General features: G+C 37.0%; 1 protein-coding gene across 1 annotated transcript; it reads left to right on the forward strand.

The window, feature by feature from the left end:
* The first annotated feature begins 239 nt into the window (after positions 1-239).
* Positions 240-11,757, forward strand: MRPS30 (mitochondrial ribosomal protein S30). The gene is made up of 5 exons (XM_025388749.1): positions 240-884; positions 2,323-2,468; positions 3,213-3,318; positions 4,506-4,682; positions 6,243-11,757. The coding sequence occupies exons 1-5, from the start codon at positions 296-298 to the stop codon at positions 6,530-6,532; spliced, it is 1,308 nt and encodes a 435-aa protein (XP_025244534.1). The 5' UTR covers positions 240-295; the 3' UTR covers positions 6,533-11,757.
* The last annotated feature ends 4,158 nt before the right edge of the window (positions 11,758-15,915 follow it).

Here is a 15,915-nt window from a genome sequence, read left to right on the forward strand (position 1 = left end):
AACAGTTCCTGGAAAGGGAGGTTGCCCTATAGGGTCCTACAAGTAACCTAGGTGGCAGCATCTCCCACTAGCGTAAGGCCTAAGCACACAAGCTCTTCCTTCCATCTACAAACGCAGGAAACCGCGACTGGAGAAGTTATATGATTGGCTAAACCATGAATGACGCAACATAACTCACGCCCACTGAGACTCTGCCTTTCCTAGACTGGCTCAGATTACGTTTTCCTATTGGCCCCTACAGCAAGAGAGGGACAATTGTTTAAGTCGACCTCTGGGTCCGGAACCGCGGGTAAAGATGGCGGCGGCCAGGTGGTGGAGGCCTATGCTTCGCGGTCCGAGCCTTTCATTGCACACCGCGGCTAATGCCGCCGCCACGGCTACAGAAACGACCTGCCAAGATGTCGCGGCGACCCCCGTCGCGCGGTACCCGCCGATTGTGGCCTCCATGACAGCCGACAGCAAGGCGGCACGGCTGCGGCGAATCGAACGCTGGCAGGCGACGGTGCACGCTGCGGAGTCGGTAGACGAGAAGCTGCGAATTCTCACCAAGATGCAGTTTATGAAGTACATGGTTTACCCGCAGACCTTCGCGCTGAACGCTGACCGCTGGTACCAGTACTTCACCAAGACCGTGTTCCTGTCGGGTCTGCCGCCGACCCCCGCGGAGCCCGAGCCCGAACCCGAACCCGCGCTGGACCTCGCGGCGCTGCGTGCCGTCGCCTGCGACTGCCTGCTGCAGGAGCACTTTTACCTGAGGCGTAAACGGCGCGTGCACCGTTACGAGGAGAGGGAGGTCATATCTTTGCCCTTCCTGGATCAGCTGGTGGCAACTCTCGTGGGCCTCCTCAGCCCACACAACCCGGCCCTGGCCGCTGCCGCCCTCGGTGAGCCTTGGATCCCCCAGGGCGGAAGGGAGAGATGGGGATTGTACTGGGTTACTCCGCCGCAGATTTACCCCTCGTCATTTCTTTCTCTCTGCTTCGTTCTTGTTTTCCTAGTTCTTTCGTTCCTATCTGGAGTGACCTAGTTTTGTAACAGTCACTGCGTTAGGAATCTAGAGACTACGTGTTTGTGGCTGCGCTAACACCTACCAGCTCTTCAACTCTGGTAGCCTGAGCTCTCTAGGATTCCAGTCCTGGACTCTACTTTGTGAGGGTTAAGCCGAATGGAAGAGCAGTGGTGATGAAGAAAAACGCCACTTAAGAGAGTGGGGCGGGCCAGGTTTCCTTTTGGCTGTTCCACCAGAAAGCTGTGTGACGGTGTGTCACACGGCTGAGCAGTATTCTTTTTAGCTTAATTTTAAATTCAGTGTGCCTTTTCTTTTTCTTTAGTAACTTCTTTTTTGCTTAATTTTTCGCATTTTACGGTAGTGGTTCTTCGTCGTACAATTGTGAAGATTAAATGAAATATTAACTAAGATACCTAACGTTTACTGAGTATTTATGTGCTAGGCCCTGTTCTAAATTTTATATGTGCCAACTTATTAATCCTCACAATAACCGTTCACGATAGGTAGCAATGTTTTGGTAAATGCAAAAAAGACCAAAATGTAACAAACTGAGGCATAGAAACGTTAAATGTGTCTGCCTGACGACCCTATAGCTAATAGATTGGCGCGGGGTGGGGGGTCAAACTTCAAACCCCCGTTCCAAGTTCCTAGTAAACCATCAGCAGCTTCTGTGTAACCGCTCAGGGCGGACATGAAAAGTAATTAACATATAGATAATTTTAAAAATTATTGTTTTTGACGTACTCATCATTTTATATCTTCTACGAAGTGGATGTCTTAATATTGAAGTAATGTTAGGACTGTAGATGTGTGCTCAACTTAGCCTTGCTGTGTACATGTTTTTTCCCTTCTCCAGTTGAGAAAGAAGTCTTGAGGAAAGCGTCATGAACTTAGACTACTCCTGATGGATGGCCTAGAAAACCTATTTAACTTTGTCAAGACCTAGGTTCCTCTTCTATAAAATGGAGATAATGAAAAGTATACATACCTTTGGGAGTTATTGTGAAAATTGAATTGGTAGTTCATAAAATAGTCCTATTTTTGTTTATGGTGAATGATACTCTTGTTAGTCTTATTTTATTACTCATAATGAGAAATCTCTTTGGTTAATGTTCAGAGTAATGATGGCACAAATAGACAAAAGTTTGAATGTTATATTTAAGTCATAATAGTTAAATTGTCACATAACCCAGACTCTTACTTCCATCATTCTTAAGTTATCATTTGCTAAGTTAGTACTCTTTAGTGTTCTAATAGTAACCAAATTTATTTAGATGATCAGATGAAAAAAATTTTGACTATCTTTTTGATAGATTATAGACGCCCAGTTCATTTTTACTGGGTGCGTGGTGAAGAAATTATTCCTCGTGGTCATCGAAAAGGTCGAATTGATGACTTGCGATACCAGATAGATGATAAACCAAACAACCAGGTTCGAATATCCAAGCAACTGGCAGAGGTAAGGATTTATTGTGATTATGTATCTGTTGATATCTCACGTAGGATCTGTCATAGGCAGGTTAAGTAATAGTAGAATAAAATGTTTCAGATGGATCTCTTGCCTTTCAAGTTTCCTTTTTGAAGACATCACATCTCAAAAATCTTTTTAGCTTATGTAATCTGCTACGGTATACACCATAAAGGTCAGATAATCATTTTAACAAAAATAGGTTAAGGTGTCATTTTGCCGGATCATACAGATCTGTATGTTTCTCTTAATATAAAAATTCTGAAATAGTTTATGATTGTAATTTACTAGACTGCACTAGCTAGTCATAAACCAAGGAAGTTTAACACTTATCAGCTGGGCCATTTTACATATTTGCAGTTCTTTTGGAGGAAAGTATATTTTGAGTATTGTCTGTGCTTTCGTGTCAGGGTTGACATACTTTTTCTGTAAAGATCTGGATAGTTAATATTTTAGGCTGTACAGGCTGTAAATCTCTGTTGCAAGCGTTCAGCTCTGCTCTTACAGTGCAGAGTGCCATACACAATTTATAAATGAGTTTGTGTGGGCTGTCTTCCCGTAAAACTTTACCTGTAAAAACAGGTGGCTTACTGGATTTAGCCCATCATTCAATGATAGTATTATCAAATCATTTTGTGAAACCGCCTCATTTTAAGATTTTTAAATCTAATGAGTGTGAGTAAAATACATACTAATGTTGCTGTGAATTTAGTATGTCTTTTCTTTTTCTTTAAGTTTGTGCCATTGGATTATTCTGTTCCTATAGAAATCCCCACTATAAAATGTAAACCAGACAAACTTCCATTATTCAAACGGCAGTATGAAAACCGTATATTTGTTGGTAAGTTTCTCTTTTGACATATTGTGCTATAAATGTGTTCAAAGTGTCCTATGCGAATTTGGAGTATCGACTACAATGAAGAGTTAATTCTTGATTACCGAGAGGTTTACATAGTCCGTGAGCAATATAATTCATAATCTCAAAGTGTCCTATGCGAATTTGGAGTATTGACTACAATGAGGAATTAATTCTTGATTACCGAGAGGTTTACATAGTCCATGAGCAATATAATTCATAATCTCAGGTTACTGCAACATGCATAAACACTGGAAAGAAAATATTGTTTAAGTTTGTTATTTGAAATTTTACTTGTTTCTACCGAAATAGCAGTATTTAACTTTAGAAAATAGACTTTGTTGACTTATTAGATAGAAAAATAAATTTGTGTTTTTTTAAAAGTAAAAACTTTTAGAACTGGACTTAAGATAGCAGTTGACTTTTTTAAGTGTTCTATTTGCGCCATGGATGGTGGTAAGATCAGGAATTCACAAATTCATAATGCCTGATGTCTGCCCTCCCTCGTGCAGCTTATTTTGTCATTTTTTCTTCCTTTGTTAATTCCTACCCAATGTGAAGAGGTCTTAAGAAGGTTTTATACTAGCCCTCCAGACCTATTTTATCAGCCTCTTCTCAGTCACTGCGGTCTTAGGTAGTGACCTGCAAGGAACACTTTGTTGAAAAGACTTTACCACTAAGATCAAGAATGTCAGCATTTCATGAAATGTTGCTACTTATTTTTTTTTACTTAGAAAAGTAGTGTAAAAATAATTTTTAAAAATTAGGAGCAAAGTGTGTAATTATTTCATTAAATAAGTTTTTAGAGTCTTGAAGTAGTTGTATCCTCTTGGTTAATATGACAAGGAGACAACCATAGCTAATCATGACTAAAGGATTTGAGAAAACAGATAATAGAAATTTTAAATAACTTTTCTATATATTCTTTCAACTTCTTCCTTGTTTTGATGGGCTTTATGATAGCTAGCAGATTGAGAAATTATGCTTTTCTGTGAAATTTAATTTTATTATGATCCATATGATATATAAGTATATTAATATTCCTACTTATGTATTTAGAGTACTGAGAATATGATGTATAAAGAAGGAAAAAAAAGGCGCAAATACTAAAACATGTGCTCCAGATGTTCTACGTGTTTGTTTCATCTGAAATGTTTTTCTTTGCTTTTCAGGCTCAAAAACTGCAGATCCTTGCTGTTACGGTCACACCCAGTTTCATCTGTTACCTAACAAATTAAGAAGGGAAAGACTTTTGAGACAAAACTGTGCTGATCAGATAGAAGTTGTTTTTAGAGCTAATGCTATTGCAAGCCTTTTTGCTTGGACTGGAGCACAAGCTATGTATCAAGGTAAAAACTAATTTTATAGCATTTTCTTTGAAGATATTTGTAACATTCTAAGAATATAATGGTTAAAATTGTTTTCTTTGGGTTTAAACATAGGTTGAATCTTAACATCTTTAAACTTTTACATTGGCCCAAAGTACGGTTGTTTTAAAATCCATGTTTAAATACTATACAGTTGAAATCTGACACTGAGGTAATTGTTTTTATCTTTTACTTTGACCATCTCCTGTGTGAATGTACTTTTGCACGCATTTTAAAGACTGTAGCCAACTAAGTCAACCCTTTCTAGATGATAATAGCTTTCAGAAGGTAGAAAAGGTAATGATTTTGTGGATTAAATATTTATATTAAATCAATGGCTATCCTATATAATTTCTTTAAAGGTTATATCCAGGATTTGAATTAGGAGATTGTTCATTCAGTAAACAGTAACTGCTTTTTTATATGCTATACTCTGTTCAAGATGCAGTGTTGAGTGAAACAGATCCTGCTTTCTTAGAGCTTATATTATAACGGGGTAGGGGGGCGGTGGTAAAAGATAATAAGCATGTAATATGTATAGCTAGTGGTAATATTATGGGGAAAATAGCATAAAGAGTAGAATGATTTATAGGGGGGCAGGTATAAATGAGGTATGGAGAAGAATTTATTTTATAAAAGTCATTCAGGGGAGGTCTCTAAAAATGACTTCTCCTAACACCTGAATGGCGAGGAGCTGCCTGTGCCCAAATCTGGAGGAAGACACTTCCAGGCAAAAGGAGCAGCAAGTAAAAAAGTCCCTGAGATGGGAACAGGCCTGAAATATTTAGGAACAACATGAAGGGTAATGAAGAGTGGGACAAGGAGAATGATGTAGAAGGACATAGCAGAAGCCAAAGGCTATATCTTACAGGACTATTAGAGCTCATTGTGGGGCGTTTGGATTGTATTCTAAAACCTGAAGTAATGTAATACATGTTTTTTTTTAACGTATATATGTATTTTAACGTTATACTCAAAATCGAGTTAGATTTCTGTAACAGAATTGAATAGAAAAAGTGGGAGTAGGAGTAGACGGAATTAGACATAAGAAAGAAGTAACTTTCTTAAAGATGGTAGAATGGCACTGTTTATTTTTGAAAGATAAAGTACTTCCTTTTACAATAAAATTAATTCCGTATGTTAACAGTATTCATTTGCTATCTCCATTAAAGATGATGTAAGATACGTGCGGAGAAATAAAGTTACTGCTTGGTAGTTGGGTAATGACATAGTACCAGATGTAGAAGGCATCTGCATAGATAGAGCTTGCTGCTCTTAGATGAAGCAAATAAGGCTGACATTGTTGAAAAAGATTAATCATGAGATTGAGGATACTAGAAGGGAGGAAAATATTGTTTGTGCAGAAATTAAATATAGGGTTAGAATGGAGATGATAAGGAAACTTTGAGGTCTTCAGGGATTTTGTTACATAAAGTATCTAAGTTGTAGGAGGTATTTGATACCCTCTAATGTCTAATGTGTTTGTTTTGTTTGGGTAAGATATATTCTGTACGTAAATTTCAGCATAACTTTCTTCTACAGGATTCTGGAGTGAAGCAGATGTTACTCGACCTTTTGTCTCCCAGGCTGTGATCACAGATGGAAAATACTTTTCCTTTTTCTGCTACCAGCTAAATACTTTGGCACTGACTACACGAGCTGATCAAAATAACCCTCGTAAAAATATATGTTGGGGTACACAGAGTAAGCCTCTTTATGAAACAATTGAGGATAATGATGTGAAGGGTTTTAATGATGATGTTCTACTTCAGATAGTTCACTTTCTACTGAATAGACCAAAAGAAGAAAAAGCACAGCTGTTGGAAAACTGAAAAAACATACTTGATTGAGAACTTTGGGAATAAATTTTACTGAAGGAACAGTAATGAGATTTGTAACTGTCAACTATTAAATACATTGATTTTTGAGACAAATATTTCTTATGTCAGCCTGTTATTAGATCTCTTACTCTGCTGAAATTCGTCACTGAAAGATTTAATTTTAGTTACCTTTTATTGATTTAAAAATAATTGCATTTGTGTATTACTAACTGATAAGACAAATTGAGTTATTGAGCTATTAAATGCACATTTTAATATAAATGCAGAAATCCCAAATAAAATACTAACATACTGAATTCAGTAATTATAAGAACCCCCTGCAGCTGGGTGCAATGACTCACGCCTGTAATCCTAGCACTTTGGGAGGCCAAGGTGGGTGGATCACTTGAGTCCACGAGTAGTCCTGAGACCAGCCTGGGCAACATGGCAAAACCCCATCTCTACTAAAAATACAAAAATTAGCCTGGCCTGATGGTGCATGTCTGTAATCCCAGCTACTCCAGAGGCTGAGGCGCAAGAATTGCTGGAACCCGGGAGGCAGAGTTTGCAGTGAACCGAGATTGTGCCACTGCACTCCAGCCTGGGCGACAGAGCAAGACTCTGTCTCAAAACAAACAGAAGAACCCACTACAGCAGGGTAGAAAATCAATTCAGTAATGGACTAATGTTAGGAAGTAATGCCAGTACAGAACATTAGTTGTTCAAAGGAGAAAGAAGGCTTTGATAGAATTCTCAATCTTGGTTTTAAAAGAAAAGATAGATATTAAGATAGATATTAATAGGACAGTATAATGGTGAAACATAAGGGATAACCCCATTGAAATCAAATTACTCTAAGCTTTGAACTTTACATGCTTTATTTGCTAATCCATTCCAAGTGCCTAGATTCATAGAAGTAAGAAATCAATAAATGTTGGTTGAATGGATGTGAATTAATGAATTTAAGGTAGTCAACCTTTTTAGTTTAAGATCTGGTATATCTTCTTATTTACTTGCTTTTTTTTTTTTTGGAAACAGAGTTTTTGCTCTTGTTGCCCAGGCTAAAGTGCAATGGCACAGTCTCGGCTCACTATCACCTCCATGTCCTGGGTTTAAGCGACTCTCCTGCCTCAGCCTCCCAAGTAGCTGGGATTAATTACAGGCATGCACCATCATGCCTGGATAATTTTTTGTATTTAATAGAGACGGTGTTTCACCATGTTGGTTAGGCTAGTCTTGAACTCCTGACCTCAGGTGATCCACCCACGTCGGCCTCCCAAAGTGCTGGGATTACAGGTGTGAGCCACTGTACCTGGCGTATTTACATCTTTTATTTCTCAGCAAAGTTTAGAGTTTCTTTTATCTCCATGCATTTCCTATGTATGCCTACATTTTTGTGTAGTTGGAAATGGATTTTCTTCCCAATTTTATACTTCTTTATAGTTTTTAAAAGTGGCTTTATATAGGTGATACTGATAGCTATATATTTATTTTGTAAAAGATCAGACCAATTTAAGTTGTTCATTAAAGCCAATAATTTTTCAGCTGATTCTCGTGAGGTGTATATAACCAATCTGATTTGGGTTCTTCTGAAACTGCTTATCAAATGGGTAGCCATTAGTCCCTACATAGCAAAATCCACTGGACAGTTTTCTGTATTGTACTCAGTAAGGTCTGACACATTTTGCATGGTTGACCACTCCTTCGTTCTTAAAGTAGTCTTTTTATTGCCTTCAGTGAAACATGTTCTTGGTTTGCCTTCTATCTCATTGGCTATTCTGTCATATTTCTCTTTGCTGTTCTTCCTCTCACTTTTCTTCAAATATTGATGTACATTTTTTTTTTCTTTTCTAAACTCCATTTTTGTTTAACCATACTCTCCCTAGATGATTTTATCAAATTCCATGGATTTAAATACATTTGTAAGCACATTCAAATTTAGTTTGGTTTCAACTTTGTGTTTTGTATCTGAATGATAAGCATCAGCATTATAACTAAACAGACTGTGTGATTAAGATTATGCTCAATTTTTCCCTCTAATTATCTGATTTTCATAATTACCCCCCAGAATGTGAGAACATTATTTTTATAATCAGAAAGTATTTTAAGAAACTAGTTGAGTGGACTCTAATATGGAACCATCAACATGTATCAAATTCCACTTAATTATAAGCAAATTCATTATGAAATTATATTGTATTTGAAAAAGCGTTTCATGATTACATTTGTTATTTAAGAAAATGTTATTTAAAGAAATTTATGTAAGTTTCATTATACATGTATTTTAGCTTACTCATCTCTGGAAATGGAAAACTTAGATACTAGGCAAGAGGGCTTTAGATTTTTTAATGAGATATTTTAATAGACCAGTACCTAGGTCTTAATATTTGGGTTTTTCAAAAATTTACATTGAAATCCTAATCCCCATGACTATAGTATTAGGAGGTAAGGCCTTTTGGAAGGTGACTGGAGCAGGGCAGCACCTTCATGAATGGAATTAGTGCCCTTATAAAACAGACCCAAGGGAATTTTTTTCATCCCTTACACCCTGTGAGAACATGGTGAGAAGGCACCATCTATGAGCCAGACCAAACACTGAGGATCTATGATCCTCACCAAACACTGAATCTGCTGGTGCCTTGATCTTGGACTTTCTAGCCTCCAGAACTGTGAGAAACAAATTTCTGCTGTTTATAAGCTGTTCAGTTAATGGAATTTTGTTATTGTAGCCCAAATATACTGAGACAACGAATATAGTTAAAATTACTATGCCCGTTGCACTTTATAATAAAGTTCTAGTGTACGTTGTGTAATGCTTACATTAAATAAAAGGTAAGGTTAATTTACATAAAACATGTTTAGGTAGGATAATTGTAAAAATTATTAGAGAAATTGGTAAAATTGTGGCTTTGGATAGAGGCAGGAGAAAGAAAAGAGCAAGGCACTAGTGAGAAAAATTGCCATGGAGAATATTGAGAATAGATACAAAGAGACCTACAGGTTTACAACATTAATATTGGCCAATACTTGATTGGACAGTTTGAATTTTTCAACCTGAAAGGCCTTTGTTCCCCCAAAGTTTGGTAAGGAGATTTTGTAAAGACAAACAACAATAGCAATAAAAAATAATCAGGGAAGATTAAGAGATTTCATAAGGAGCAAGAATTTATAGGTAATATTTCAAAGGTATAGATATGATTACTATTTTGGTGAATAATAAGCACATGGTAGACTGAAATTCGGCAACAGCTACTGTGCAAATAAACATATCTGTGATTATGGCTTATATCGGGTTGGAGACCCAGGCTGTAAGCCATTCTTTTTAGTACAGATTAATCTCCATTTCTTAATCACAGTTCTGTTCTTTTCCTTTGTGGGAAATACTGAATTCTGTTTCAGATTTTGATTGTCTTTTGTATTCTTTGTCATCCAATAGAATTGCACATTTCACTTTGTAACATTTTTATAAATAGCGTTTGACACTTGAAACTGGCTTTTGAGTCTTCTATAATAGTTTGTGCAGAAGTCTGAGGTTTAATATTATGATGGCCTTATTCATACTGTAGAAATATATACTGCAGCAATATGCACCCAAATGGTCAATAAGCTTTATAAATGAACTAGCTAGATTTTTAGTTTTGATTTTAATTCTTGGTTTGAATTACTAAAAGCTATCTTAACCTTAGGAAAATGAAAGCTTACATGAGGTTTAGCTACTTACAAAGTATTTCTTTGTGTCTCCAGTTCATGTGAAACCTGACTTTTATTTATAATATTTATGTTATGAGCACTTTTATTAGGATCTTTTTAAGACTCTCAAGAGTTTTCTCTGAGTCATTATTAATAGTACTAATAAACAAGGTGAGCAGGATTTAAAACTGAAAGGAGCATCAGAGATAATTGAGCTTTGTTTGTGCCATTCATTGTTACTCTATACAATGTCTTTTGTTTGTTTTTTAATTAATTGCCAATATTTAACAAGAGAACCATAGAACATTCATTATTCCAGATTCTCTTGAAAAACTGGAAGATCTGGCAACTCTGGGTTTATGTTCTTACATGTTAACAATATACAGGGGCTGGAATTACCTGCTCTGAGTCCCTTTAGACGTGCATACTCTCTCCAATTGGCCACAGTTCCTACCACTTCTCATTTCTCCTCTCTTGGCCCACATCATTGGACCTGTCTCACTAATTTCTATTAAATATTTTGTTACTGAGGCTGTTAGTTTATGACCTGTGAGGCCAAGACAGCTGTTAAGAACTTGCATTATTAGTGGCAAAATTATACCTTTATGATTACTTACTAGGTTTTAGAAATCTCACTTTTCTAACAAGAGATATTATGATAATCATAAGTTCCAAAGAATTCAAGTTCATTTGAGATAATTAAAACCTCTAGTCTTTGGGTTGGAGGGTGATAAAGTTATCTGGCGAAATACATGAACTTCTGGTACCTTACTCTTCTGCTAAATGAATGGTAAAATGAATCTTGATTTGTTTAGGCAGTTTACTTATGAAGTTGGGAGAATTTTTTTTTTTTTTTCTTTAAAATACTGAGTCTGGCTCTGTTGCCCAGGCTCAAGTACTGTGGATTTTGGCTCACTGCAGCCTCCACCTCCTGGGTTCAAGCAGTTCTTCTGCCTCAGCCTCCCGAGTAGTTGGGAGCCATCATGTCCGGCTAATTTTTGTATTTTTAGTAAATGGGGTTTCACCATGTTGGCCAGGCTGGTCGTGAACTCCTGACCTCAAGTGAGCCGCCTACCTGGTCTCCCAAAGTGCTGGGATTATAGGTGTGAGCTACTGTGCCTGGCCTGAGGTTGGGAGAAATTTTGTCCATTTCTCTAGAACCAGAAAGTATTTGGATGTTACACAAAATATTTAGTTTCCCTTTCTAGACTAAATTGGGTTGTTTATAGCACCCCTGTCTCCATTTGAGAAAAATGGTTAGGATGCTTGTGCAGGGATGAGGCTTTATTAGAATAGAGAAGGTGCCCAAATAGTGGTTCAAACACAGGCTGGCTAATAAGCTGTGAGGTGACTTACCAAAGAACGGACAACAACAAAAACTCTTGAACTTCTGCTTTCAATTTCTACTTTATTCTAGATTATTTGGTTCAATCTTCCTGGTCTAACACCTGATTACAGATCACAACAAACATCTGCTTGAATGTGTTGGAAAGGTGATGATTAATTGCCAGGCTGATGTATTAAATAAAATGGAAATCCCAAAAGTTGAACTTGCTATTGGGCCTGCTTTTGCTCTGGAGGGGGGATTTGTTAGCCAAGAAGAGGCTGAAAACGTGTAGTGTTTTAATACCTTGGGAGACTAGATGGACGAAAGTTAAAAGTATAGGACCTCCAAGGTTGTGACTCCGGTAGAAATTTTTGGTTAGAGACCCTGAAGGACAGCATCCTAGGGATAATGGTGAAACAGAAGTAGACCATTCACATTGAGTGTAGTTTAAAATCAAATCATCAAGGTGGCTTAGTAAATTGTGAGATTTTGGCAGTAGACTACGGTGACCTTAGGTTGCTAATGCCCTTAGGAACCTGAAAGATACAAGCCTGGAGGAAGAATATTTTCCTAGGCCTCAAATTATTTGGGTACTTTTTCAAATACAGTATCTCCACATATCCTGGATACAGGAGGAGAAAGACGGAATGAAAACTGGCAGAAACAGTAGACCCAAAGGGGCACCAAATAATTGCATTGTGAGATAGACTTTAAGACTGTATTCAAGGAGATAAAAGATGGAAAATTTCCATATAGAATTGGAAACTATAAAAAAGTCACTGCAGATTTGTGAAAAAAAAAATATATATATATATATATAAATTTGAAAACTAGAAAAACTAAACAGTAAAAATTAAGAACTCCAAATGTGTTAGTTGTCTATTGCTGTGCAACATATTGCTCAAACTTACTGACTTAACATACGTTTATTATCTCAGTTTTTGTTGGTGAGGAATCCAAGCATGGCTTAAGTGGGTTCCCTGCTTTAGGCTGCAATCAAAGCATTGGTTGGGGTAGTCTCTTCTGGAGGCTGAGCTGGGAAAGGATCTGCTTCAGATTTATGTACTTGCTAGCAGGTTCTTGGACTGAGGATCTCAGTAGCTTCCTGGCTGTTGGATGAAAGCACTCTTCAGTTCCTTGTCCCGTGGACCTCTCCATTAGGGCAATTTACAACCTGGCAGCTTGCCAGAGGGAACCTATAGAGCCCATAGAGTGAGTCTGCTAACAAGACAACTGAAGAGAGAATTAACCAAATGGAAAATGAGAAAAATATATTTAGAATTAATATCTTTGGAAACTTTGACACCATTACTCTGCCATCACCATAAGGGCGAATTGAAATATACCCATGCTGAGAAACAATGGAAGTAGTGTGGAGAAAAGGATAAATAAGGATATATTTTAATTGAATGTAGGAGCTTAGAAATAAGGACAGTATTAGGGAAATAAATGGGTTATTAAACTAGACATTTAGGAATCCTCTTCATACTTATTCAGGACACCAGTGGGTACCCAAACTATACTGTTTTTACTGATCTTTGCACAATTTGCTGCTCAGCAGATATTTTCAATGCAGATTGGTAATATGTCAGTGGATAACCAGTGGAAATGTATGTCTATTAATTACTACTGCACATAATATCTTGTTTTTATATTTTGCACAGAATTTTCAAGGTGCTGATGTCATACTTATTTCTGAGCACTGTAAAGTTTTCTTTGAGAAATAGGTGTTTATTTTTAAATTGCATCGTCTCATGGGAGGGTAACATTCGTAAATATACTTCAAATTAGTGTTGTTCCCTCTGCTTTCTTTTTCCTGACTCAGAAACACAGAGTGCTTTTGACTGCTCTGTGTCGGGGCCATGTTTTCCGCAGACTTGAACCCAAGCCACGCCCTTGAGTGTTCCCAGGCACGGATAAACTTGTTTAGGCTGCCTGAAACACTGAAACATCAAACATGTTGTTAAACACATAAGTAATAGCCCCAACCCTGAACCCAATTCCTTAAGCTCCCATATAAACTCCATATCTGATTCCCCATATGGTTCCCCTATGGTTCCACAGCTTAGAACGTCTCATTTCTCCCTGGCAATCATGAGGACTAATGCAGCACACAATGTATATAGTACTAATAAAGGCTTTGGACTTATCACTCGGTGTTTAGTGTTTCCTTCTTCGAAATCCCAACTGGTCCCATCTTAGGTTGGTTTGGGGCAGTCCCTTGTGGGAACTCTCCTGCTATTCTGTCTGGTTTTGGGCCTTACTGCAGCTGTGGTTTTGGGCGGCTGGAACAAGCATATATTTCAATAAGTACATTTTTTAAATGTTCAGAAAAAAACATGACACAACTGCAGGTCGAGAGCCAGTTTTAGTTTGTCCCATAAGCTTTCTGTCTTGTTCAGTTTAGTTATAATGGAGAAAACCTCTTTAATGTTGGCAGGATTTCTTTAGAAAAAAACCATTGCTGTATCTGAAAGACCAGTTTCAACTGGCAAAATTAGACAAAAGCAGCAATTTGAAAAACCAAGCTACCTATAACTTGACAAAGTCCTCTATAAACCAAGTCATTATATTTCTCCTTTCAAATAAGCCATTGTAAATTTAATGTTCATATAAGTTGCATATTAGTTTCCAGCTGGATTCATGCTGAATAAAGTCCAGAAACTTTCGTTGTGATTCAAATAGATGCACAGGAAGCTGGGAAGGAAAAGAAAAGCATATGGTGAGTAAATTTCTTAATGCCAGGTATTACATTAACATTAAAGCAGCCAACATTCAGCATTCCTATTCATTTGGAACTCGATGAGAACATTCAGTTACTTATCACTGACTACTTAAGGGGACATACGCCTATTTATTTACAATGCTCTGTAGAAGTATCCAGTAACATTTATGAATTTATTTGTATATATCAAATAGTATCTTATGTTCTAATGAATTTTATCCATTTCAGGTGGAGAATGGATTATTTAATTCTGAAAACTAGATTTTCATATAATTTTGTTTTTAGCTTCATTTTCATTTTTAAAATGTAAGATTTTTGTTATTGCTGTAAAATACATGATCATTACAGAAAATCTGAAAAAACAGTAGAGAAGATAATCTCATACTTTTAACGTTTAGGTTTTATCTTTTATCTTTTATTTATGGATTTTTGTTGCTATTTTATGTTTTCCAGGTCATACTATTGATAAAGGTTTGTACATTTGTATTTCATAATCACTTTTCCACATTATACATTTCAGTATTCCATAAGTAGTCTTTGTGTGTATTTTGTAAGTAATTGAATATAAAATTATTGCAAAATTAAACACTAAAAAAGCACATGAAATTTTCATAATAAGTTCACACTCATTACAGGGGGAAAAAGAATCAAAACTTTTTTCTATTAAAAAAACGCAAGCATCATAATTATATAAGATTAGCTCATGTGGGTGTAAATATATTTAATGTTGGAATAGTTCACAAGTACACAGATGATTAAATCCTGACTTCCAATATATTTGCAAGATTTCCATATCTTACCACCTGGGTGTGATTCATAATCAGATAAATAAAGGATCTGTGTATTTGGGAAGTCTTAAAAGAAGTAAAAAATATCTATATAATTATCCTCTGGTAAAGTGTAATTTGTTTCAACCCTTGGTACCTAGAGTTGTTGTTGTTTTTGTTTTTGTTTTTGAGACGGGGTCTTTGCTCTGTCACCCAGGCTGGAGTGCAGTGGGGCGATCTCCGCTCACTGCGAGCTCCGCCTCCCGAGTTTATGCCATTCTCCTGCCTCAGCCTCCCGAGTAGCTGGGACTACAGGCGCCCGCTACCACACCCGGCTAATTTTTTGTATTTTTAGTAGAGACAGGGTTTCACCGTGTTAGCCAGGATGGTCTCGATCTCCTGACCTTGTGATCCGCCCTTCTCGGCCTCGCAAAGTGCTGGGATTACAGGCGTGAGCCACCGCGCCCGGCCGGTACCTAGAGTTTTAAATACCATTTGAAAGAACAATTCTAGAAAAGGTCTATCAGTCTAATTCTCATGTTACCTGAAAATATAAACAAGTTTAAAATCAGTTTGACAGTTGAATCTGAAAGTTTAGATTGAAGTCGTGCTTTAGTCATTAGCTAAGTGACTTAGGACCAATACATTTTTCTTGATTTTAGTTTCTTCATCGAATATATTGAGTGGATTGGACAAGAAGATACTCTAAATCCCTCTTAACTAACATGATGAATCATTCCTTCTAAGCTTCACACTGCAGATGTAATTTGCTGTTAACACTATTTTTTTAGCTTTCTTTTTTAAAACTCCTGTTTCCAAATGACAAAATAATAATATTCTTAAAGAGCTAGAGAATTAATGGGGGTTAGCTTGCCCTTTCGCTGAA

The sequence above is a fragment of the Theropithecus gelada genome, chromosome 6 (assembly GCF_003255815.1).
Source record: "Theropithecus gelada isolate Dixy chromosome 6, Tgel_1.0, whole genome shotgun sequence".
NCBI classification, from domain to species: Eukaryota; Metazoa; Chordata; class Mammalia; order Primates; family Cercopithecidae; genus Theropithecus; species Theropithecus gelada.